Genomic DNA, 26,480 nt, shown 5'->3' with positions numbered 1-26,480 from the left:
GGACATATGGATCCAACTTTAATAATAATAATAATAATAATAATCTTTATTTCTATAGCGCCAACATATTCCGTAGCGCTTTACAATTCAGGAGGATCATATACAAACAAGTAACAGTTATAGAAATACAATATTTAGAGGGGAAAAAAAAATACAACCCTGCTCGTGAGAGCTTACAATCTACAATGAGATGGGGGGAGAGGCAAGGTTCAAGTGCTTATTTACAATGACAATCCAACCATCTCACGGAAATGGGGCTGGATAATGGTTTCCTGGACCAGTGGGCCCGAGCCTTGAGATGCCTTTGGGTGCCATGGAGTTTGATGTGGAGCTATGTTGTGAGAGGTTGTAGAGGGACTATGTGAATCGAATCTGATTAGGGAGTGTGATAGGCCGCCCTAAAAAGATGCGTCTTTAGGGTGCGTCTGAAGCTGAGTAAGTTGTGATTTGTCCTAACTTCTTGGGGTAGAGCGTTCCAGAGGGTTGGTGCAGCTCGGAAGAAGTCTTGGATCCGGGAGTGGGAGGTTCGAATTAGTGTGGATGTTAGTCGAAAGTCGCTTGCAGAGCGTAGAGAACGGGTGGACTGATAGACAGAGAGGAGGGTGGAGATGTAGGGGGGTGCTGCACTGTGGAGAGCTTTGTGGGTGAGAACAAGCAGTTTGAATTGGATCTTTAGGAGATCTTCCACTTTTGGCCATGTTCTTCAGACATTTTGTTTTCCTTTTCAGCTCGGGTCCCTCTTTCTACTCTATTTTGTGAGTCCTGTGAGGGTAACAACGTGTCCTGTGCAGCATCCAACGTGACGTCCCTCCAATGTGCCGGAGTCCAAGACCGCTGCATGACCGTCCAGACCGTGTATGTCAATGGTGAGACCATACCATGGAGAGCATGTGGACACCTTGTCCCCGATCACATCCTAAAAATTCTCCCGTTTCTGCAGTTTCCAGTTCGAATGTTGTCTATAAAGGTTGTGGTACGGGGAACCTGTGTGGACGGCAGTTGTACTATAACACTGGTGGTCCAAGGGTCTACACAGAGGTGTCGTGTTGTGGGAACAAGTACTGCAACCATGGCGTCAAAGCAGGTAGGGTGCTCTCGAAAGACATTGCCGTAATAATGTATTTTAATGACTGGGCTGTTGGATTTCAACATGCCCCATCCTTTTATGTTCTGGGTAAATAGGCTACGCCAAGAAGTATCTTCCAAAGGCTTACTCAGAGCTTTAGAAGCAACCCTAATGAACTTTCAAGTTCCTTGGCACCAGTTTCATGGTCAAGAGTCAAATCGATGGAATTTCTCTTGACCAACGGCCACAAATTCATTAGGAAGTAGAATTGTTTATCAGCTGGTTACATTAGCATAAACAGGGGCCAAACCTTCCATAAAATACAACTCATGGGTCTCCTTTAAGATTTGGTTCAGACTGGTGGCAAGGAAGGTGATGTGAGCCTGAACTGACCATCCTTCTTCCCAATCATGAACTTTGGGGCACTTTCTTTACCATTATTTGCTAAAACCATGGTCTTGTTCTCCACCAGGAGCAAAGTCAACCCTTCTTTAGGCCTCGTAGTGATGGGTTTTAAGGCACTTGTTGACCTTTAATAGCTGGCAACCCAATAGATCTTTCTCTTCGAACTCATCCCTATAAAGGATATATTGGCTTTGATCTTCTGGTGGTGGCTTACCTAGAAGAGAACCTAAGCATTGGCCTTCCTATATTTTCATCAAAGGAGCTCTTGTCTCTGACCTTCTGGTGGTGGTTTATCTAGACGAGAACCTAAGCATTGGCCTTCCTTTCTTTTTATCATAGGAGCTCTTGGTTTGGACCTTCTTGTGGTGGCTTATCTAGAAGATAACCAAAGCATTGGCCATCCTATCTTTTTATCAAAGGAGCTCATGGGTTGGACCTTCTGGTGGTGGCTTATCTAGAAGAGAACAAAAGCATTGGCCATCCTATCTTTTTATCAAAGGAGCTCTTGGCTTGGACCTTCTGGTGATAGCTTATATAGATGCAAACCAAAACATTGGCCATCCTTTTTTATCATAGGAGATCTTGAGTTGGACCTTCTGGTGGTGGCTTATCTAGAAGAGAACCAAAGCATTGGCCATCCTATCTTTTGTATCAAAGGCGCTCTTGGGTCTGACCTTCTAGTGGTGACTTATCTAGAAGATAACCAAAGCATTGGCCATCCTATCTATTTATCAAATGAGCTATTGGTTTGGACCTTCTGGTGGTGGCTTATCTAGAGAAGAACCAAAGCATTGGCCATGCTATCTTTTTATCAAATGAGCTCTTGGCTCTGACCTTCTGGTGGTGGCTTATCTAGAAGAGAACCAAAGCATTGGCCATTCTATCTTTTTATGATAGGAGCTCTTGGCTTGAACCTTCTGGTGGTGGCTTATCTAGAATATAACCAAAGCATTGGCTATCCTATCTATCCTTTTATCAATGGCGCTCTTGGGTTGGACCTTCTGGTGATGGCTTATCTGGAAGATTACCAAGGCATTGGCTATCCTATCTATCCTTTTATCAATGGAGCTCTTGGGTTGGACCTTCTAGTGATGGCTTATCTGGAAGATAACCAAAGCATTGGCCATCCTATCTTTTTATCAAAGGAGCTCTTGGCTCAGACCTTCTGGTGGTGGCTTATCTAGACGATAACCAAAGCATTGGCTATCCTATCTATCCTTTTATCAGTGGAGCTCTTGGGTTGGACCTTCTGGTGATGACTTATCTGGAAGATAACCAAAGCATTGCCAATCCTATCTTTTTATCAAAAGACGATCTTGGCTCAGACCTTCTGATGGTGGCTTATCTGGAGGAGAACCAAAGCATTGGCCATCCTATCTTTTCATCTCTGGGAAATTTGGGGCTTAGGGTGGGTTTCCTTACTTCAGTACTACAGTTGCTAAGATTACAGAGTGTTGCATGCCCATGGAAACATTGATCGGAACCTATTCAATGACATCATACACCCATACTCAATAGGGAACATTCAGATGTCCATGAGAGGTCAAACCAGATGTTACTGTGATGAAAAGAAATACGAACTGTTTCCACCAAGTCTTTTTCTCCAACAGTGACGGTGAACGAGACCTTAAACGGCATTCAGTGCTATGCGTGCAACGAGACCGGCAAAGGAGAGTGCACGGCACCCATCAACAAAACAGTCTCATGTATGGGAAACATGACCTCGTGTCTGGATACAGTAGGTAAGAGACTGGTTTCTGGTGAAAACATAACCACAAGTGTCCATCGGTTGGGTTTGGTTTTTCAGCTCAGTCCCATTCACTTCAATGGAGCTGAGCAGCAATTGTTTGTTGGCTCGAGATGTAATAATGAATCCATACAGACCACCCATGGACTTATTCTGCTCTGTTGGTCTTTCTACAGGATTTCCTCGGGGAAACACTCTGATGCGAGGCTGCTGCTCCAGTGATGTATGCTATGGTCTCTCGGCTTCCATGTCTCTCCAGGCCAGCCAAAAGTTGTACTGCTGCCAGGGCAATCTGTGTAACAGCGGAAATATTGCATCGTATTTCAAATCGGGCTCCACCTCGGCACAGAGGAGTGTGTTCCTGATAGGGGGCGCCCTACTCGTCCTGATGAAGGACTTATGGACATTGCTATGATTGGAGCCACTTGGAGGCAAGAAGAAGATGTCTACGTAGTCCTACACCGCGAAACACTACGATACTCACAAACAAAATTATTATAAACTGAAGGGTTAGGGCATGTAAAAGCGATTTTGTGCACCACATCCTTATATAAGCTCATTCGTTGTATGCCCATTATGGAGCCCTTGCACAGGTGCCCCATAAAATGACTTGGCATATGCCTCATCCTTCCCCTTTTTTCCACTTTGGCGAACATTGGTCCTCTCCGCTGCCCTGGACAACTTCTAGTCACTCGATGTCCTTTGGCCCATCCAAGATACTTTACCCTGACGGCCATCTAGTCCCTGGACTCTTCTAAGCCTGTCCCGAGGTGAGCCGTAGGCTCCAGACCCTTGGAAAATACATACGGGTTCCAATCGACTTCCTTTCACCCGTCCAAGCTACTGTACCCTGATGGTCGTCTAATCCCTGGACTGTTCTAAGCCTGTCCCGAAGTGTGCTGTAGGCTTTGGACCCTTGGAAAATACATCCGGGTTCCAATTGACTTCCTTTCACCCGTCCAAGCTACTGTACCCTGATGGCCATCTAATCCCTGGACTCTTCTAAGCCTGTCCCGAAGTGAGCTGTAGGCTTTGGACCCTTGGAAAATACATCCGGGTTCCAATTGACTTCCTTTCACCAGTCCAAGCTACTCTATCCTGATGGTCATCTAATCCTTGGACTCTTCTAAGCCTGTCCCGAAGTGAGCCGTAGGCTCCGGACCCTTGGAAAATACCTCCAGGTTCCAATCGACTTCTTTTCACCCGTCCAAGCTACTGTACCCTGATGGCCATCTAATCCCTGGACTCTTCTAAGCCTGTCCTGTGGTGAGCCGTAGGCTCCGGACCCTTGGAAGATACCTCTGGGTATCCTGATGGGCCCAAGTTACAAGGTCATGTCTTCACTCCAGGTATCCCACTGCAGAACTTGGCCCTACAAGGCCGGTTTCGCTAACCAACCTACTAGTCATCTGTCACTCCTCCCACCTTTACTCTAAAGTCCCTCTGTAACGAGGAAGTGGCTAGCACTGCCACATTGCTATAAAGCACATAAACCAGCATAAAACACAGTAGGATTGGGGGGTAACACAAAAATGCCGTTTAATTCTGTTAGGAGCCACATGGATTTTTGTCAAGAAATAATTATACAAGTGACATAAAGGACTGTATACAGAGATAATTGAATCTAAGGGCATACACGCAATAAATAAACTACAGCATATGACTAAAGTTCTGTGAGCAAATGCTCAGAGACAAAGACCAAAAAAAGGTTATAGGTATATGCCTATAGTGATTTGATCAATGTAGATGACAAGAAAAGTAAATGGATATAAATAGATAGGAAAGAGATTACAAGCAAAAACTTCTGACCCGTTTCGCAGGATTGCTTCATCAGGGGACAAGAGATCACCAGCAGAAATGTCAAATAAATAGTTCCTGGTGGGATAGATGACAAGAAAAGTAAATGCATATAAATAGGTAGCAAAGAGATTACAGAAAAAGAATCCTCACTCATTTCCCAGGATTGCTTAATCAGGGGACAAAGAGATTATCAGCATAAGTGTCAAATAAATAATTCCTGGTGGCATAGAAGACAAGAAAAGTAAATGGATATAACCAGGTAGCAAAGAGATTAAAAAAAAACCCCTCATGACCTGTTTCGCCGGATTGCTTCATCAGGAGTCAGGAGATTACCAGCAGAAATGTCAAATAAACAGATCCTGGTGGCATAGAAGACAAGAAAAGTAAATGGATATAAATAGGTAGCAAATAGATTACTAAAAAAAACTCCTGACCCGTTTCGCAGAATTACTTCATCAGTGGACAAAAGATTACCAACAGAAATGTCATATTAACAGTTAGTGGTGGGTTAGAAATGTTTTGCTCTGTAGTTGCAGGATAGTCTTGGTGACTGAAATGCTACATTATAGATGTTTGGGAGATGTAGGAACCTTCAGAAAAGTCAATATCTGAGATTTTAACTTTGGTAGAGCTAAAATAGGGAGGCATCTAATATGACTTACCCCATTTAGCCTTCTTTATGGCAATGATCATCCCCAGCTACAACGGCACAATGTTTTAATACTATTTTTTTGTATTTGGATGGAAGCCCATGACAAAGTGCTGATCAGGAAGCAAAACATAATGTACGTTTCACAGGATTGCTTCATCAGGGGACAAGTGATTACCAATAGGGTGACTACCCAGCAGAAATGTCCAATACAGAGTTACTTCTGGGTTAGAAATGTTTTACCCTGTAGCTGCAGGATAATCCCGGAAATCTGGGACTGCACTGCTACAGTATAGATGTTTTGGAGATGTAGGAACCTACAGAAAAGTCAATATCTGAAATTTTAACTTTGGTAGAGCTAAAATAGGCAGACATCTAATATGAATTACCTCATTTGACCTTCTTTATGGAAATGATCATCCCTAGCTACAACGGCACAATGTTTAAATATTATTTTTTTGCATTTGGATGGAAACCCCTGACAAAGTGCTGAGCAGGAAGTGAAACATAATGTACGTTTCACAGGATTGCTTCATCAGGGAACAAGTGACTGATTACCAATAGGGTGACTATCCAGCAGAAATGTCCAATACACAGTAACTGGTGGGCGAGATTTTTTTTGCCCTGTAGTTGCAGGATAGTCCTGGAAATCTGGGATTGTACTGCTACATTATAGATGATTGGGAGATGAAGGAAGCTACAGAAAAGTCAATATCTGACATTTTAACTTTGGTAGAGCTAAAATAGGGAGGCATCTAATATGAATTACCCCATTTGACCCTCTTTATGGCAATTATTATCCCGAGCTACAATGGCGCAATGTCTTAATACTATTTTGGGGTATTTGGATGGAAGCCCCTGACAGAGTGCTGAGCAGGCGGCGAAACATAAATGAACATTGCTTAAAATATTAACATTTCACCTAAGCTACATCTGGACACAATAAATTATTAAGGAAGCCCATGTCTTGTCGTTGGAAAGAGTGTTAAGACTGCCGATCAACGATGGTACTTCTCGGAGATGACTAAGAGTGAGGGTGAGGTCCTGGAGTAAGTGCCTATCTGTACATATATGTAATTGTACCCTATGGACACAATAATGAAGGAGTATCTTCATATTGTTCTTCTCAAAATATTTAATAGTTAAGATGACTTTCTGGATTTATCGGCGGTGGATCATTATCTGAGTATTTTGGGTGAGCGGTGTCATATACATGTACAGGATGTGCTTGTTAAAGTTAATAAAATCCTATGTGAGTCACCGTAGTCTTCATAGACTTGTCACATCTATAAATAATCAGAAGATTCTGGCAGAAACTGACTTATAAGATGGTGCCTCAAGGGTTCGGTTACATGTGAAGAACGTTCTCTCTTTTCTTAACTCGCTTCTGCGTCATGTGACCTGTAAATTCAGCTTAAAACTGCGAAGTAAAAGACGCCGTCATCAACTTTTTTTTAACAATTGTAAGTAAAATAATTAAAAAGAGGAGAACGTTGTCAGGTCTGACCTCCAGGACCTCACATGGTCATCAGTGGTAATCAATTACTAACCCTGAACATCATCTTTCATGATCTTCTTGGTTTCAAAGGTTGAAAACCCATCAATTAATCTTTGTCTTCTTAATTAAGGGAACTTAACATAGAAGAACCTCGGAGCAACCACAAATGGTCACATTGTGCAATCGTAAGGGGTCCCAAACTCAAGACAACCCATTGGCATATGTCATAAGGAGATTCTAGTAAGAAAACTACTCATAGTTCCTACGTGCCAGCTAGGAGACCTACATCATCTTGAGACACACAATGGTACTCTCAAGGGGTTCTCCAACCTCAATCACTGATGGCTATGGATTTCAATGTCAGGTTGGTGAGGTTCAATGGCTGTTAAGTAGTTGAATCATCAGGAAACCACTTCAGTTCCTGGCAGTTTTGCTTACAAATTATTTTTCAGTGGTCAACCATGTGGTCTTCCCAAAAAGTTGAAATCAACCACTAATCCTGAACATGTTCTTCCATGATCTTCTTGGTTTCAAAGGTTGAGAACCCATCAATCATCTTCATCTTTTTAATTAAGGGAACTTAACATAGAAGAACCTTGGAGCAACCACAAATGGTCACATTGTGCAATCGTAAGGGGTCCCAACTCAAGACAACCCATTGGCATATGTCATAAGTTGATTCTAGTAAGAAAACTACTCATAGTTCCTACGTGCCAGCTAGGAGACTTACATCATCTTGAGACACACAATGGTACCCTCAAGGGGTTCTCCAACTTCAGCCATTGATGGCTATGGCTTTCAATGTCAGGTTGGTGGGGTTCAATGGCTGTTAAGTAGCTGAATCATCAGGAAACCACTTCAGTTCTCGGCAGCTTTGCTCACAAATTATTTTTCAGTGGCTAACCATGTGGTCTTCCCAAAATCATCCACTAATCCTAAACATGTTCTTCCATGATCTTCTTGGTTTCAAAGGTTGAAAACCCATCAATCATCTTCATCTTCTTAATTATGGGGACATTTATAAGAGGATTTAATTTAGGAGAGCCTCGAAACAACAACAAATGGTCACATTGTGCAATCAGAAGGTGTCCCAACTCAAGACAACCCATTGACATATGTCATAAAGGGAATCTAGTATGAAAACTACTCATAGTTCCTACGTGCCAGCTAATAGACTTACATCATCTTGAGACACACAATCATAAGGAGTTCTTCAACCCAAGACTTTGATAGCTATGGCCTTACATCATCTTGAAACACACAATGAAACCATCAAGAGGTTCTCCAACCTCAATCACTGATGGCTATGGCTTTCAATGTCAGGTTGATGGGGTTTAAAGGCTGTGAAGTGGTTGAATCATTAGGAAACCACTTGAGTTCCCTGCAGTTTTTTCTCACAAATTATTTTTCAGTGGTCAACCATGTGGTCTTCCCAAAAGGTTGTAATCAACCACTAATCATGAACATGTACTTCCATGATCTTATTGGTTCCAAAGGTTGAGAACCCATCAACCATCTTCATCTTCTTAATTATGGGGACATTTATAAGAGGATTTAAGTTAGGAGAGCCTCAAAACAACAACAAATGGTCACATTGTGCAATCAGAAGGTGTCCCAACTCAAAACATCCCATTGACATATGTCATAAAGGGAATCTAGTAGGAATACAACTCATAGTTCCTACGTGCCAGCTAATAGACTTACATCATGTTGAGACACACAACCATAAAGAGTTCTCCAACCCAAAACTTTGATAGCTATGGCCTTACATCATCTTGAGACACACAATGGGGACCGTAAAGGGGTTCTCCAACTTCGGCCATTGATGGTTATGTCTTTCAATGTCAGATTGGTGGGGGTCAACAGCTGTGAAGTGATTGAATCATCAGAAAACAACTTCAGCATCTGGGAGCATTGTTCACAAATTGTTTTTCAGTGGTCCACCATATGGTCTTCCAAAAAAGTTGTAATCAACCACTAATTCTGAACATGATCTTCCATGACCTTCTTTGTTTCGTCTTGAGACACACAATGGTACCCTCAAGGGGTTCTCCAACTTCAGCCATTGATGGCTATGGCTTTCAATGTCAGGATGGTGAGGTTCAACGGCTGTTAAGTAGTGGAATCATCAGGAAACCACTTCAGTTCCTGGCAGTTTTGCTCACAAATTATTTTTCAGTGGTCAACCATGTGCTCTTCCCAAAAAATTGTAATCAACCACTAATCCTGAACATGTTCTTCCATGATCTTCTTGGTTTCAAAGGTTGAGAACCTATCAATCCTCTTCATCTTCTTAATTATGGGGACATTTATAAGGGAATTTAACATAGGAGAACCTCCGAGCAACAGCAAATGGTCACATTGGGCAATCGGCTCCCAACTCAAGACATCTCGTTGGCATACATCTTAAGGGAATTCTACTATGAAAAATAGTAATAATTCCTATGTGCTAACTAGGATACTTACATCATCTTGAGACACACAACCATAAAGAGTTCTCCAACCTAAGACTTTGATAGCTATGACCTTACATCATCTTGATACACACAATGGGACTCTCGAGGGGTTCTCCAACTTTAGCCATTGATAGTTATGGTTTTTAATGTCAGGTTGGTGCAGTTCAATGGTTGTGGCTGTCACAGAATGAAGTGATTGAGTCGTCTGTAGACCACTTCAGTTCCTATCAATAATTGTTTTTCAGTGGTCAACCATGTGGTCTCCCCAAAAATTTGACTTCCATCAAGAAGATATGAAGTGGCAGCTTCATTTTGAGACACACAATGGGACCCTCCAGGGGTTCTCCAACTTCAAACATTGATTGCTATGGCTTTCAATGTCAGGTTGGTGAGGTTCAACGGCTTTGGCTCCCGCAGAATGAAGTGGTTTAATCATCAGTAGACCACTTCAGTACCTGTCAATAATTGTTTTTCAGTGGTCAACCATGTGGTCTTCCCAAAAAGTTGTAATCAACCATCACTAATCCTGAACTTGATCTTCCATGATCTTCTTGGTTTCAAAGGTTGAGAACCTATCAATCATCTTCATCTTCTTAATTATGGGGACATTTATAAGGAAATTTAACTTAGGAGAACCTCGGAGAAATAAGAAGTAGTCACATTGGGCAATCGGCAGGGGTCCCAACTCAAGACATCCCATTGGCAGATGTCATAAGGAGATTCTGGTATGAAAAATATTCATAGTTCCTACGTGCCAGCTAGGAGAATTACATCATGTTCAGACACACAACCATAAGAAATTCTCCAACCCAAGGCATTGATAGCTTTGTCCTTACATCATCTTGAGACACACAAGCATAAGGAGTTCTCCAACCCAAGACTTTGATAGCTATGGCCTTACATCATCTTGAGACACACAGTGGGACCCTCAAGGGGTTCTCCAACTTCAGCCATTGATGGTTATGGCTTTGTTATAGTTAAGAATAGTTAGTTACTATCCCGGGCAATGTCGGGTAATACTTCAGTTCCTGTCAGTTTTGCTCACAAATTATTTTTCAGTGGTCAACCATGTGGTCTTCCCAAAAAGTTGTAATCAACCACTAATCCTGAACATGTTCTTCCATGATCTTCTTGGTTTCAAAGGTTGAGAACCCATCAACCATCTTCAACATTTTAATTATGGGGATATTTATAAGAGGATTTAACTTAGGAGAGTCTCGAAACAACAACAAATGGTCACATTGTGCAATCAGAAGGTGTCCCAACTCAAGACATCTCGTTGGCATACATCCTAAGGGAATTCTACTATGAAAATAGTAATAATTCCTACGTGTCAACTAGGATACTTACATCATCTTGAGACACACAACCATAAAGAGTTCTCCAACTCAAGACTTTGATAGCTATGGCCTTACATCATTTTGAGACACACAATAGGACTCTCAAGGGGTTCGCCAACTTTAGCCATTGATGGTTATGGTTTTTAATTTCAGGTTGGTGCAGTTCAATGGTTGCATCTGTCGCAGAATGAAGTGATTGAGTCGTCTGTAGACCACTTCAGTTCCTATCAGTAGTGTGGTCTCCCCAAAAATGTGACTTCCACCAACAATATATGAAGTGGCAGCTTCATTTTGAGACACACAATGTGACCCTCCAGGGGTTCTCGAACTTCAAACATTGATGGCTATGGCTTACAATGTCAGGTTGTTGAGGTTGAACGGCTGTGGCTCCCGCAGAATGAAGTGGTTTAATTATCAGTAGACCACTTCAGTTCCTGTCAATAATTGTTTTTCAGTGGTCAATCATGCGGTCTTCCCAAAAAGTTGTAATCAACCACCACTAATCCTGAACATGATCTTCCATGATCTTGATTTCAAAGGTTGAGAACCTATCAATCATCTTCATCTTCTTAATTATGGGGACATTTATAAGGAAATTTAACTTAGGAGAACCTCGGAGCAATAAGAAGTAGTGACATTGGGCAATCGACTGGGGTCCCAACTCAAGACATCCCATTGGCAGATGTCATAAGGAGATTCTGGTATGAAAAATAGTCATAGTTCCTACGTGCCAGCTAGGAGGCTTATATCATCTTAAGACATACAACCATAAAAAGTTCTCCAACCCAAGACATTGATAGCTTTGGCCTTACATCATCTTGAGACACACAGTGGGACCCTCAAGGGGTTCTCCAACTTCAACCATTGATGGTTATGGCTTTGTTATAGTTAAGAATAGTTAGTTACTATCCCGAGCAATGTCGGGTAATAACAAAAGTGAACACATACTTCTCACACGGTGTTTTAGAGATGACTACGAGGTTGACCAACTTTACAATGACTTCCACCAATCAGGAACGAAGAACATGGTTTCTAATATTGAGCAGAAATACAAGTACGTGATGTACAAAAGTCACAAAAGTAAAAAAAAAAGGAAGAGGAAATTAAAAAATGCAAAATTTAAGCAGTTTGGGCTTTTAAAGGAGGCGTAACGGGTGTGCCTGGGAACACCCAGACAACACAAACACGCGACACAGATTTCTACTGTGAAAAACATCCAGAAACGTAGGGCAATAATATCAGAAATAACAGGTATAAATCACCTATGTGATCGTGTAGAGTTACTTGACTAGAAAAAGAGGCTGCCAAAAATGATCTCCTGGGATAAAATGATGGGGCATGCTAATGCCCGATATGCCTGATCTCTCTATTTTAAAAGATGTCACGACGAGTGTGTCACGGCCTAATGTGATCTCGGGGGGGATTAGAAGGTCACAGCGTATAGTTACTCGCAGCTCCCCTTTAGTGCCCGCACATCATTTACCCTACATTGGAGCGTATTTTATTCCATCAGGTACTAAAGGGGTTAAGGTTCCTTTCTATCCTGCAGTGATCTAACAAGTAGTTGTAATCTCAGCTGCAACCAATCCCTTCTGCTTTAAATAGCTTCTCCTCACTCTTCCCAGTGCCGGTTATAGCTCATACCTAAGTTGACTCATTTGAAGGAGCTTGTTGCTGCATAGCTGTGGTGTTGTTTGTATTGCAGCTGCGAAGATTCCTACTGAAGAAGCCGATTCCTTGTGCCTATCCCCACCTCTTTGTCTAACCAACCTCATGTTGTCTTCTTCTAGTGGCAGGACTACCGTCTTGCTGGCCCTCACTACTCAGAGTGAGCTCAAGGTCAGTGAGGGGCTAGGCACACGATTGGTGGATGGGGAAGGACCCGTCTAGGGACATTAGGGTTTTCAGGGATCAGGGCCAGGTGAGTGTCAGGAGGTGACACCCTAGCACAAGGGTCTACCTGTCATGCTAGGTACGGGGAAGAACCAAGCGAGCGGCGCTTGGGGGAAGGACCTGTCAAGGGACATTAGGGTTTTCAGGGACCAGCCTCAGATGAGTGACAGGACTCTAGCACAAGGGTCTACTTGTTACGCTAGGTACGGGGGAGTACAAAGCGCACAGCAAAAGGGAAGGGCAACCCTGCGTCTAGGTCAGGGCCAGATTAAGGTTGGTGGGGGCCCCTGGGCAGAAAATCTGGTGGGGGCCCCATAACGTTAACATTTTAAGCCATAACAGTAGAGCACGAACTGTAGCATTTAGATATAAATCCACTGAGCATGGATCGTATCCTGTTCTGCCACATTCAGATTTACACTTATACACAGAAAATAAAGTTACTCACATTTTTTTATTGATCCCAATGTTAAGACAGCCAAGTAATAGTAAAAATACAGAAAGGGTGTGATGTCTGTACACGGTATGCCATACACTGTATCAGAGGTGGATCTAGGTTTTCCTGTCCATGGAGTAGGAGTTCAGTTTGGCGCCCCCTTCTATACACGGCTTATGCGGTTTGAGTAGTTGTCATGTGACCGCTCATACGCCATTTTCACACGTGCCGATGAGCTGCTCTTCCTAATTCTCTCGATGTTCAGTGAAATACTACAGCCCATAAAGAGAAGCAGGAAGAGAAGCTAATTGTGACTCAAAGTATTAAAATGACCTGCAAGTGGTCATGTGACCACTTCTAAAATTAGCAAGCAGAGCCGAATCCTTACATTGAGTATATTACAGGTTGTTGGATTGGGCATGCTACGGGGCTTACTTTTATTATTAAAGGGGTTGTCCAGCTCGACAAGGAAAATTTGTAGTTATATGACTGCAGACTTCTGAATTCTCACAGCTTGCGGACTGCACACTGTCATGATTTTCCCGTGCCATGAGCAAGTAGTCATGGGACTGCAAGTATGCAATTTGCTTACTTCCGGCCACATTCAAATTAGACGTCTGCAGCCTCACTCAATAGTTACATGCCCTCAAGCTCTCACTGCTGGCATCGGAGAGTCCTGACAGTGTGCAGTGTGCACACTGAGGATTCAGAAGTCTGCAGTCACATAGAAACTTTCATCACAAACCTGGACAACCCCTTTAATGCTACTAACATAATGTAGAAACCCTTGCGGTCATGTAATTTTACAAATCATGGCTTGCTACATGTGTACAGGATCAGAATCAGTAAAATGTACATAAATACACTGTGTGCAGAATTATTAGACAAATGAGTATTTTGCTCACATGATACTTTTATACATGTTGTCCTACTCCAAGCTGTATAGGCTGAGAGCCAACTACCAATTAAGTAAATCCGGTGATGTGCATCTCTGTAATGAGTAGGGGTGCGGTGTAATGACATCAACACCCTATATAAGGTGTGCTTAATTATTAGGCAACTTCTTTTTCCTTTGGCAGAATGGGTCAAAAGAGAGATGTGACGGGCTCTGAAAAGCTCCACTCCGACTCAGACGCCAGCAAGGTGGAGGTGGGCACTGGTATGGGCTGGGATCAGCAAAGATCAACTTGTGGGACCTTTTTTGGTTGAGGATGGAGTGAAGCTCAACTCCCAGACCTACTGCCAGTTTCTGGAAGACAACTTCTTCAAGCAGTGGTACAGGAAGAAGTCGGTATCGTTCAAGAAAAACATGATTTTCATGCAGGACAATGCTCCATCACATTAATCCAACTACTCCACAGCGTGGCTGGCCAGTAAAGGTCTAAAAGATGAAAAAATAATGACATGGCCCCCTTGTTCACCTGATCTGAACCCCATAGAGAACCTGTGGTCCCTCATAAAATGTGAGATCTACAGGGAGGGAAAACAGTCCACCTCTGGGAGCAGTGTCTGGAGGCTGTGGTGGCTGCTGCACGCAATGTTGATCGTAAACAGATCAAGCACTGACAGAATCTATGGATGGTAGCTGCTGAGTGTCATCAGAAAGAAAGGGGGCGATATTGGGCACTCATTTTTTGGGGTTTTGTTTTTGCATGTCAGAAATGTTTATTTCTAAATTTTGTGCAGTCATATTGCTTTACCTGGTGAAAATAAACAAGTGAGATGGGAATATATTTGCTTTTTATTAAGTTGCCTAATAATTCTGCACAGTAATAGTTACCTGCACAGACAGAATCCTCCTAAGATAGCCAAATCTAAAAAAAACCCACTCCAACTTCCAAAAATATTAAGATTTGATATTTATGAGTCTTTTGGGCTAATTGAGAACATAGTTGTTGATCAATAATAAAAAAAATCCTCTAAAATATAAAATGCCTAATAATTCTGCACACGGTGTACAGCACCAGAACCAAAAGCAATACCAAAATACATCACTAGCACCCTCATCAGTAAACGAATATATCACCAGAACCACCAATACATGACTACAGTACCAAATTTACTACAACAATATATTGTAATGTCACATCCCCATATACATTTGTATCACATGAATTAACAACTCCCAGTATGTCCTTAACAATTGTAAGAAAATGCTGGGAATTGTTATCAGTATTCATCAGACTTTGGACCATACAGGAACCACAGTTCTGATGAGAAGCATTGAGTGTCACACACATACAGTCACATCCAGGTACCTTGTAGGTGACATCTTCCCTGATCGGAGTCATCCTATTCTTTCTTCTCCATCTTGTCCAGACGTCATGATGACTATTCACGTCCACAGCTCCTCTCTGCAGACCTCCCGGGTCTTCTACAGACCTCCCGGGTCTTCTACAGCTCCTCTCTGCAGACCTCCCGGGCCTTCTGCAGCACATCTCGACATTATGCCCTTAAAATAAATAGCAGAATGATTATAATGCTCCTAAATATAAATATATGACCTACGCTGTGCGCCTGAATAAATAATTGCCCCTCACTGTGCTCCCTGCACAAAATGACCCACACAATGTCATTCTTATGGTACATGGCCTCTTCTTTCAGTACTGGGCCCCCTCTTCACACCGTCCTCTACATTGTGTACCCACTATACTTCCAAATGTCTATACTGTGCCCCCTCCTCACACTCCCCCTCCTGAGCTGTGCCCTCACAATGTCCCCCATGCAATCCCCTCTCTATACTGCCCTCACCCTCAGTACCAAAATCACTGAAAGTGCAACTCAATCTCACATTCCCCCTCCTCAGCATACTGTGACCTCCATACTGTGCCCTCACACTGGCCACCATGCTGCCCCTTCTCTATACTGCCTACCTCCTTCACTATACAGTCACTATACCGCACCTCAGTCTCACATTCCCCCTCCTCAGCATACTGTGCCTCCATACTGTGCCCTCACACTGGCCACCATGCCGCCCCTTCTCTATACTGCCTACCTCCTTCACTATACAGTCACTATACTGCACCTCAGTCTCACATTCCCCCTCCTCAGCATACTGTGCCTCCATACTGTGCCCTCACACTGGCCACCATGCCGCCCCTTCTCTATACTGCCTACCTCCTTCACTATACAGTCACTATACCGCACCTCGGTCTCACATTCCCCCTCCTCAGCATACTGTGTCCTCCATACTGTGCCCTCACACTGGCCACCATGCTGACCCTTCTCTATACTGCCTACCTCCTTCACTATATAGTCACTATACTGCACCTCAGTCTCACATTCCCCCTCCTCAGCATACTGTGTCCTCCATACTGTGTCCTCACACTGGCCACCATGCTGCCCCTTCTCTATACTGTCTACCTCCTTCACTATACAGTCACTATACTGCACCTCAGTCTCACATTCCCCCTCCTCAGCATACTGTGCCTCCATACTGTGCCCTCACACTGGCCACCATGCTGCCCCTTCTCTATACTGCCTACCTCCTTCACTATACAGTCACTATACTGCACCTCAGTCTCACATTCCCCCTCCTCAGCATACTGTGCCCTCACACTGGCCACCATGCTGCCCCTTCTCTATACTGTCTACCTCCTTCACTATACAGTCACTATACCGCACCTCAGTCTCACATTCCCCCTCCTCAGCATACTGTGTCCTCCATACTGTGTCCTCACACTGGCCACCATGCCGCCCCTTCTCTATACTGCCTACCTCCTTCACTATACCGCACCTCAGTCTCACATTCCCCCTCCTCAGCATACTGTGTCCTCACACTGGCCACCATGCCGCCCCTTCTCTATACTGCCTACCTCCTTCACTATACAGTCACTATACCGCACCTCAGTCTCACATTCCCCCTCCTCAGCATACTGTGTCCTCACACTGGCCACCATGCTGCCCCTTCTCTATACTGCCTACCTCCTTCACTATACAGTCACTATACTGCACCTCAGTCTCACATTCCCCCTCCTCAGCATACTGTGTCCTCACACTGGCCACCATGCTGCCCCTTCTCTATACTGTCTACCTCCTTCACTATACAGTCACTATACTGCACCTCAGTCTCACATTCCCCCTCCTCAGCATACTGTGCCTCCATACTGTGCCCTCACACTGGCCACCATGCTGCCCCTTCTCTATACTGCCTACCTCCTTCACTATACAGTCACTATACTGCACCTCAGTCTCACATTCCCCCTCCTCAGCATACTGTGTCCTCACACTGGCCACCATGCCGCCCCTTCTCTATACTGCCTACCTCCTTCACTATACAGTCACTATACCGCACCTCAGTCTCACATTCCCCCTCCTCAGCATACTGTGTCCTCACACTGGCCACCATGCTGCCCATTCTCTATACTGCTTATGTTCCCCACCACCCAGGCTCTATTCTATGCCCCTCACACTTTTCTCCACCAATACTCTCCACTTACAATTTTCTCCCACCATACTGCTGCCTCACACTTTTTAATGGTGCCCCCCTGATTGCCGTGCAGGGGAACATATGCCGCATGCCCCCCAAAGGTACGCCCCTGTACAGTGTACAGGAGAATACATGACTGGTACACAATATACTGTGATACAGACATCAGAGGTTATACAATATACATATTATTATATACCATCTGATGTGTGTACACAGTGTATCACACTACTCTCTCTGTACGCTGGATGCGGTATACCATGTGCACAGATATACAATCCCCTGCACTGATCACACCTGGGCCTACAGGACAGGACCTCACATATTCTATATGTAATATGGGCCATATAGTGTAATGTGCGCTGCAGGCTCAGATGTGATCAGTGCAGGATTCTGTGTGTAGTGATGTTTGTGCTGGAGATCAGTGTGAGTTATTGCAGGGGAGGGATGAGGCTGCAGCCGATGACCCGGCACTGACAGCCCGACCTGTACTGACAGCCCGACCTGATCTGCAGCAGAGCACACTCCTGCAATATCTCACACTGATAGCAGAGTGGCCGCTGACACTATGGAACCGGTCTGGAGTTATCAGCGGCGTCCTGCTCCCTCCTCACTGCAGTCTCCTGCCCGGCCGGCACCATGATTAATCATACTTACCGGGATCCACTGAGACCTCCGGTCCTCCCACAGGCTCCTCTACGGCAGGAAGAAACAGCAGCGTGGTGACGTCATCCTGGCAGACGCAGCCCACACAGCGTGCAGTGAGCGTGTCTGCAGTAGTGATGGCCGGGATTGAAATACCTTAAAGGTACAGTGCGGTCTTGAACCACTGCGACATTAATAAAATGGCGGACACACAGATGGTGGTGGGGGCCCCCTCAGAGGCTCTTGTGGTGGGGGCCCCTGGGCTGAAGCCCCGTCTGCCCCGCCTATAATCCGGCCCTGGTCTAGGTAAGGGGGAGATGGTGACCCTTGACCAAACCTACTGCTGGTTCCTTGGGTCCCTCACCACCCTAGATAGGTTCCACACCTAGCGCCGAGCAGGATACCTGACCCTAGGTATCCCTAGTGCTGGACCCTAAATAGGGAGCATATGGGATGAGCTCTTCATCAACTCCACTAAACACTAAAGAAGACACAAGGATGACACACAGGGGGAAAAGCATGAACTACTTATCCACAGATGACACTGGTAGAAGTTCAGCAAAGTCATAGCAATGATCCCACAGATGAGTACAAGCCACCTGCTTGCAACCAAAGCTTGTATGAATTAAATAATATCACCAGCACCAGTCCAAGGAAGATTTAATTTAAGCACAAGGGCAGTACTGCTGATCAGAAGCTGGACGGAAGGAGAGCTCTGCTGGGTCCTAAAGGGGAAGAGATAAAAACTCAGTAGAAAAACTGCCTAATATAATAAATACTAACAGCAGGAACAATAGAGAGTTGTGGAGCATTTTGCGTAGCGAAACGCTGTGACCTTCTATTGCCAGAAACCACATGACTGTCACCTGTGACACACCCATGATACTATTGTTGTACTGTGTATCCTTTGTGTTGCATCACTCGCTGGGGATCTTCCCCTCCCTAGGCGTAATTGTACCTTGGTGTTCCCGCTGTGTTGCGTTGTTCACCGGGAAACCTCTGGCATCTGGCGTGATGCCTGTATTCACATTGTGACAGACGACATAAACATTAGACTATTGGGTGATCCCATCACAATCAGTTTGATCCCTATATAACCACCTAATACATGGCCACCGACAGTCAGCAATATAGCTACGGTACTGTCACCAAATTCCTAAAATATTTGAAGGGTGCTGTTACGCGTCTTTGAACCAGAAGATCTGGTGTCTTTTTGTCTATCGCTGGACACACCAAGGCTCCATTGGAATTACATACATTCCTGGCATTGATTTGTTAGGCTGAACCGTTTGTGGATGGTCTTCACTCAACAAGGGCTCGTTTCGTAGGACATGGAAGTGTTTCTTTAAGAAGTTTTGTGAGTGGAGGAGACACAGGTGCGAAAATAATAGACTTGGAGAAGAGGGGAACTTGTTACATAACTCTGGGGTTTGTCACAACTTGTAGTAGGGGCACCTAGAGTGGCCCTCAGACTACGGGATCCTAAGCTGTCCCTTATTGCAGAGGTAGGCTTGATGGTGGTGAGGTCTGGACCGCCAGCGTAGCCCTGACTTCTGAAAAGCCCTGGTCGCACACCCCCACCCAGGGGAGGGCTGGGACAGGAGGGATATAATATACTACAAATAGCGACAACAAGGGGAAACCAAAGCTCAAACTCACAGCAAGAACACATAGAGGAAAATAATAGGCTTGGAGAAGAGGGGTCCTTGCTACATAACTCTAGGGTTTTGTCACAGGGTGTAATATAACTGGAAGGAGGGGCACATAGACTGGCCCTCAGACTAGGGGATCCTAAGCTGTCCCTTATTCCAGAGGTAGGCTTGATGGTGGTGAGGTCTGGACCGCCACCGTAGCCCTGACTCCTGAAAAGGCCTGGTCTAACACACCCACATCACCACCCAGGGAAGGGCTGGGACAGAAGGAATATATCCCACAAATAGCGACAAACAGGGAAAACCAAAGCTCAAACTCACAGCAAGCACACACTGAAGAAAAGAATAGGCTTGGAGAAGAGGGGTACTTGCTACATAACTCTAGGGTCTTGTCACAGGGTGTAATATGATAACTGGAAGGAGGGGCACATAGACTGGCCCTCAGACTATGGGATCCTAAGGTGTCCCTTATTCTAGAGGTACGCTTGATGGTGGTGAGATCTGGACCCCCACCATAGCCCTGACTCCTGAAAAGGCCTGGTCTAACACACCCACATCACCACCCAGCGAAGGGCTGGGACAGGAGGAATATATCCCACAAATAGCGACAAACAGGGGAAACCAAACTCACAGCAAACACACACTGAGTAAAAATATAGACCCTAAGCTGCCTTTTATTCCAGAGGTACGCCTGATGGTGGTGAGGTCTGGACCGCCAGTGTAACCCTGACTCCTGAAAAGCCCTAGTCTAACACCCCTACACTCCCACCCAGGGGAGGACTGGGATAGAAGGAATATATCCCATAATTAGCAACAAACAGGTGAAACCAAAGCTCAAACTCACAGCAAGCACACACAGAAGAAAAGAATAGACTTGGAGAAGAGGGGCACTTGTTACATAACTCTGAGGTTTTGTCACAAGGTGTAATATAACTGGGAGGAGGGGCACACAGACTGACCCTCAGATTAGGGGATCCTAAACTGTCCCTTATTCCAGAGGTACGCTTGATGGTGGTGAGGTCTGGACCACCACCGTAGCCCTGATTCCTGAAAAGGCCTGGTCTAACACGCCCCCATCATCACCCAGGGAAGGGCTGGAACAGGAGGAATATATCCCACAAATAGCGATAAACAGGGGAAATCAAAGTTCAAACTCACAGCAAGTACACACTGAGTAAAAATATAGACCCTAAGCTGCCTGTTATTCCAGAGGTACGCCTGATGGTGGTGAGGTCTGGACCGCCAGGGTAACCCTGACTCCTGAAAAGCCCAAGTCTAACACCCCTACACTCCCACCCAGGGGAGGACTGGGATAGAAGGAATATATCCCATAAATAGCAACAAAGAGGGGAAGCCAAAGCTCAAACTCACAGCAAGAACACATAAAGGAAAATAACAGACTTGGAGAAGAGGGGCATTTGCTACATAACTCTAGGGTTTTGTCACAGGGTGTAATATGATAACTGGGAGGAGGGACACCTAGACTGGCCCTCAGAGTAGGGGATCCTAAGCTGTACCTTATTCCAGAGGTACGCTTGAGGGTGGTGAGGTCTGGATCGCCACCGTAGCCCTAACTCCTGAAAAGGCCTGGTCTAACACGCCCACATCACCACCCAGGGAAGGGCTGGGACAGGAGGAATATATCCCACAAATAGCGACAAACAGGGGAAATCAAAGCTGAAACTCCCAGCAAGCACACACTGAGTAAATGAATAGACCCTAAGCTGCCTCTTATTCCAGAGGTACGCCTGATGGTGGCAAGGTCTGGACCACCAACGGAACCCTGACTCCTGAAAAGCCCTGGTCTAACACACGCACACACCCCGGCTAGGAGAGGGCTGGGACAGGAGTAAAAGTAAATATGTGCACAGGGAAAAATAAAGAACAGGGAGGAAATAAACTAACTACAAGGATATTTCCAATGCACACCATATAGCATACAACAAATCACCCAAGCTGGATCAAATGCACAGGACCGGTGTCGCTGGAGCAAAGCAAGAGCTATCAATGTCATGGGACCCCAGGTTCCACCATCTTTTAAAGGGCGGAGGTAATCTTCTTTGCAAGTAATGTAGCAGGTTCATACCGATAGTTGTCTGTGTGTCTCTTTCTGTGTGTGTGTGTCTCTTTCTATGTGCGTGTGTCTCATTGCAAACCTCCGAGGCTTCCTACAGTCCCAACTTACAGACCAGTCTCTTCTCAATATCTAGTCTGGCTATGGCCAACGCCCTGCGGGTGGCTCATATGTCAGAACTACTGGAGGTCAAAACACTCAGGACACACCCGAGTCGCAGTCCTTTATCCCTCGCACATGTAAAGTTATTCATCCACGGTGGGTGGAAGTGGAGGATGTCCTCGATACAAAGAAACCTCAGCTCAGTGACATTCGTGTCTACTAAACTCTGCAAAAGAGGAAAATAAACGTCTGGAGATGTCACTTGCGCGGCCGCTGAACCATGAAGGCCAAATAGTGATGGGAAATTATCATTTTCTCCAACGTTCTGAGATGTTCACATAGCTTTCTACTACAGAAGAACATAAGGTAAAGGATTATTCTGGAGCACAATGTCCCGGCGTTCTGCTTGTCCTTGGGCAATATGATTGACAGCATCAGAATGGCGTGGGAGCACTGAAGCTGGCTGGATCCAACAATACGGCTGGCTTCAGAGCAGTGCTTACAAGCTCTACTGCAAAGAGCTTGTAAACACTGCACTACTTGGTCCAAATTGTGCACTCTTCTGTGATTCAAGTAGTGGCAGTATTTGACCCTACTGTGTCGGAGGAGCACATGGACACAGAAACTGACTAGATCCATGATCTGTCCAACTTCAGAGCAGCGCTTATAAGCTCTGAATCAAAGAGCTTGTAAACACTGCACAACTTGGTCCGAATTGTGCACTCTCCTGTGATTCAAGTAGTGGCAGTATTTGACCCTACTGTGTCGGAGGAGCACATGGACACATAAACTGACTACATCCATGATCTGTCCAACTTCAGAGCAGCGCTTATAAGCTCTGAATCAAAGAGCTTGTAAACGCTGCACGACTTGGTCAAACTGTCGAACTGTGCAAGTAGTGACAACTTTTGCCAGTGCAGAGCTGGAGGAGCACAGGGACACTGAAACTGACTAGATCTAGTAATCCGCCCAACTTCAGAGCAGTGCATATAAGCTCTGAAGCAAAGAGCTTCAATCTTAACGCTGCTATACATGGTCCAAACTGTGCACTCTCAAGTAGTGGCAGCTTTTGTCCCTGAAGCACTGGTGGAGCACATGGACACTGAAACTGACCAGATCCAGTCATCTTTCCAACTTCAGAGCAGTGCATATAAGTTCTGAAGCAAAGAGCTTGTAAACGCTGCATGACTTAGTCCAAACTATGCACTCCTCCGTGATGCAAATAGTGGCAGCTTTTGTCCCTGAAGCACTGGTGGAGCACATGGACACTGAAACTGACCAGATCCAGTCATCTGCCCAACTTCAGAGCAGCGCAAATAAGTTCTGAAGCAAAGAGCTTGTAAACGCTGCACGACTTAGTCCAAACTGTGCACTCGTCCGTGATGCAAATAGTGAAAGTTTTTGCCCCTGAAACACTGGTGGAGCACATGGACATGGAAACTGACCAGATCCAGTCATCTGCCCAACTTCAGAGTAGCGCATATAAGTTCTGAAGCAAAGAGATTGTAAACACTGCACTACTTGGTCCAAATTGTGCACTCGTCCATGATGCAAGTAGTGTCAGTTTTTGCCCCTGCAGCGTTGGAGGAGCACAGGGACACAATGACCAGATTCAGTCATTCGCACAAGTTTAGAGCAGCGCTTATGAGCTGGGAAGCAAAGAGCTTGTAAATGCTGCTCTCTTAAAGGGATATTCCATCTCACCCTCATCAATGGATTTTCCTCCCCATAGCAGTGACATATTCAGTAATCTGATCCTTACAGTTTTTGCTTTGTCCTTAAGCAGAAATGTCCAGTCTTGTCCTGGTCGTGATGACATAGCAGCACAATGAAGAATGCAAAAATCTTCACACTCAACTTCCACTTTCCACAATCTCAAGCGTCTGCAGTGAATGAAAATACATGTACACTCCTCTGAGATGAGTGTTCATATGTATGGCGGCTGGGAAGAATTCAGCCAAAAGCCACCACCTTGATGGAATTTGAACTCAGGACCTCATCGTTGCAAGACTATAGTGCTAACCACTGAGCCACACTGCTGTCCAATTATGATGTTCTGCAGCAGCTGAGGGGTTTATTATGCTGTTCTGCAGCAGCTAATGTGTGTATTATGATATCCTGCAGCAGCTGAGGTGTATTATGAGGTTCTGCAGCAGCTGAGGTGTGTATTATGAGGTTCTGCAGCAGCTAATGTGTGTATTATGATATCCTGCAGCAGCTAATGTGTGTATTATGATATCCTGCAGCAGCTGAGGTGTATTATGATGTTCTGCAGCAGCTGAGGTGTGTATTATGATGTTCTGCAGCAGCTGAGGTGTGTATTATGAGGTTCTGCAGCAGCTGAGGTGTATATTATGAAGTTATGCAGCAGCTGAGGTGTATATTATGATGTTCTGCAGCAGCTGTCGTGTTTATTATAATATTCTGCAGCAGCTGAGGTGTGTATTAGATGTTCTGCAGCAGCTGAGGTGTATATTATGATGTTCTGCAGCAGCTGTCGTGTTTATTATAATATTCTGCAGCAGCTGAGGTGTATGATGATGTTCTGCAGCAGCTGAGGTGTATATTATGATGTTCTGCAGCAGCTGTCGTGTTTATTATAATATTCTGCAGCAGCTGAGGTGTGTATTAGAGGTTCTGCAGCAGCTGAGGTGTGTATTATGAGCTTCTGCAGCAGCTGAGGTGTGTATTAGAGGTTCTGCAGCAGCTGAGGTTATATTATGATATTCTCCAGCATCTGAGGTTTATATTATGAAGTTCTGCAGCAGCAGAGGTGTATTAGATGTTCTGCAGCAGCTGAGGTGTGTATTAGATGTTCTGCAGCAGCTGAGGTGTGTATTAGATGTTTTACAGCAGCTGAGGTGTGTATTAGATGTTCTGCAGCAGCTGAGGTGTGTATTAGATGTTCTGCAGCAGCTGAGGTGTGTATTAGATGTTCTGCAGCAGCTGAGGTGTATATGATAATGTTCTGCAGCAGCTGAGGTGTGTATTATGAGCTTCTGCAGCAGCTGAGGTGTGTATTAGAGGTTCTGCAGCAGCTGAGGTTATATTATGATATTCTCCAGCATCTGAGGTTTATATTATGAAGTTCTGCAGCAGCAGAGGTGTATTAGATGTTCTGCAGCAGCTGAGGTGTGTATTAGATGTTCTGCAGCAGCTGAGGTGTGTATTAGATGTTTTACAGCAGCTGAGGTGTGTATTAGATGTTCTGCAGCAGCTGAGGTGTGTATTAGATGTTCTGCAGCAGCTGAGGTGTATATGATAATGTTCTGCAGCAGCTGAGGCGTCTATTAGAGGTTCTGCAGCAGCTGAGGTTTATATTATGAAGTTCTACAGCAGCTGAGATGTGTAGTAGATGCTCTGCAGCAGCTGAGGTGTGTATTATGATATTCCGCAGCAGCTGAGGTGTATTAGATGTTCTGCAGCAGCTGAAATGTATTATGATGTGATGTAGCAACTGAGGGTTGTATTACAATGTTCTGCAGCAGCTGAGGTGTGTATAATGATGTTCTGCAGCAGCTGAGGTGTGTATTATAATATTCTGCAGCAGCTGAGGTGTCTTTTAGAAGATCTGCAGCATCTGAGGTGTGTATAATGATGTTCTGCAGCAGCTGAGATGTGTATTAGATGTTCTGCAGCAGCTGAGGTGTGTATAATGATGTTCTGCAGCAGCTGAGATGTGTATTAGATGTTCTGCAGCAGCTGAGGTGTATTATGATGTTTGGCAGCAGCAAAGGTGTAATATGGGATTCTGCAGCAGCTGAGGTGTATATTATAATATTCTGCAGCAGCTGAGGTGTCTTTTAGAAGTTCTGCAGCAGCTGAGGTTTATATTATAAAGTTCTGCAGCAGCTGAGGTGTGTATTAGATGTTCTGCAGCAGCTGAGGTGTATATTAGATGTTCTGCAGCAGCTGAGGTGTATATTAGATGTTCTGCAGCAGCTGAGGTGTGTATTAGAAGTTCTGCAGCAGCTGAGGTGTGTATTATGAGGTTCTGCAGCAGCTGAGGTGTATATTAGATGTTCTGCAGCAGCTGAGATGTATATTAGAAGTTCTGCAGCAGCTGAGGTGTGTATTAGAAGTTCTGCAGCAGCTGAGGTGTGTATTAGAAGTTCTGCAGCAGCTGAGGTGTGTATTAGATGCTCTGCAGCAGCTGAGGTGTGTATTAGATGCTCTGCAGCAGCTGAGGTGTGTATTAGATGTTCTGCAGCAGCTGAGGTGTGTATTAGATGCTCTGCAGCAGCTGAGGTGTGTATTAGATGTTCTGCAGCAGCTGAGGTGTGTATTA

At 44.8% G+C, this 26,480-nt stretch overlaps 1 protein-coding gene and 1 long non-coding RNA gene across 2 annotated transcripts in view; one reads left to right on the top strand and one right to left on the bottom strand.

Moving 5' to 3' along the window:
* The window catches only part of LOC142256973 (urokinase plasminogen activator surface receptor-like), a 56,335-nt gene extending 49,624 nt beyond the window's left edge, over window positions 1-6,711 (top strand). Inside the window, exons 4-7 of the mRNA XM_075329004.1 lie at window positions 729-866; window positions 941-1,084; window positions 3,082-3,213; window positions 3,395-6,711. Coding sequence (XP_075185119.1) covers window positions 729-866; window positions 941-1,084; window positions 3,082-3,213; window positions 3,395-3,633 — 653 coding nt within the window. The 3' untranslated portion in view covers window positions 3,634-6,711. The remainder of the gene's footprint in view (window positions 1-728; window positions 867-940; window positions 1,085-3,081; window positions 3,214-3,394) is intronic.
* Window positions 6,712-12,816: 6,105 nt separating this feature from the next.
* Window positions 12,817-18,448, bottom strand: LOC142256974 (uncharacterized). Its single transcript, XR_012727584.1, has 3 exons — window positions 18,377-18,448; window positions 15,549-15,742; window positions 12,817-13,562 (listed from the first exon to the last, which is right to left on the bottom strand). It is a non-coding gene; the product is annotated as an uncharacterized LOC142256974 (long non-coding RNA).
* Window positions 18,449-26,480: the final 8,032 nt, after the last annotated feature.

This window comes from Anomaloglossus baeobatrachus, chromosome 11 (genome assembly GCF_048569485.1).
Source record: "Anomaloglossus baeobatrachus isolate aAnoBae1 chromosome 11, aAnoBae1.hap1, whole genome shotgun sequence".
NCBI classification, from domain to species: domain Eukaryota; kingdom Metazoa; phylum Chordata; class Amphibia; order Anura; family Aromobatidae; genus Anomaloglossus; species Anomaloglossus baeobatrachus.
This window is presented reverse-complemented; position numbering and strand designations above follow the sequence as displayed.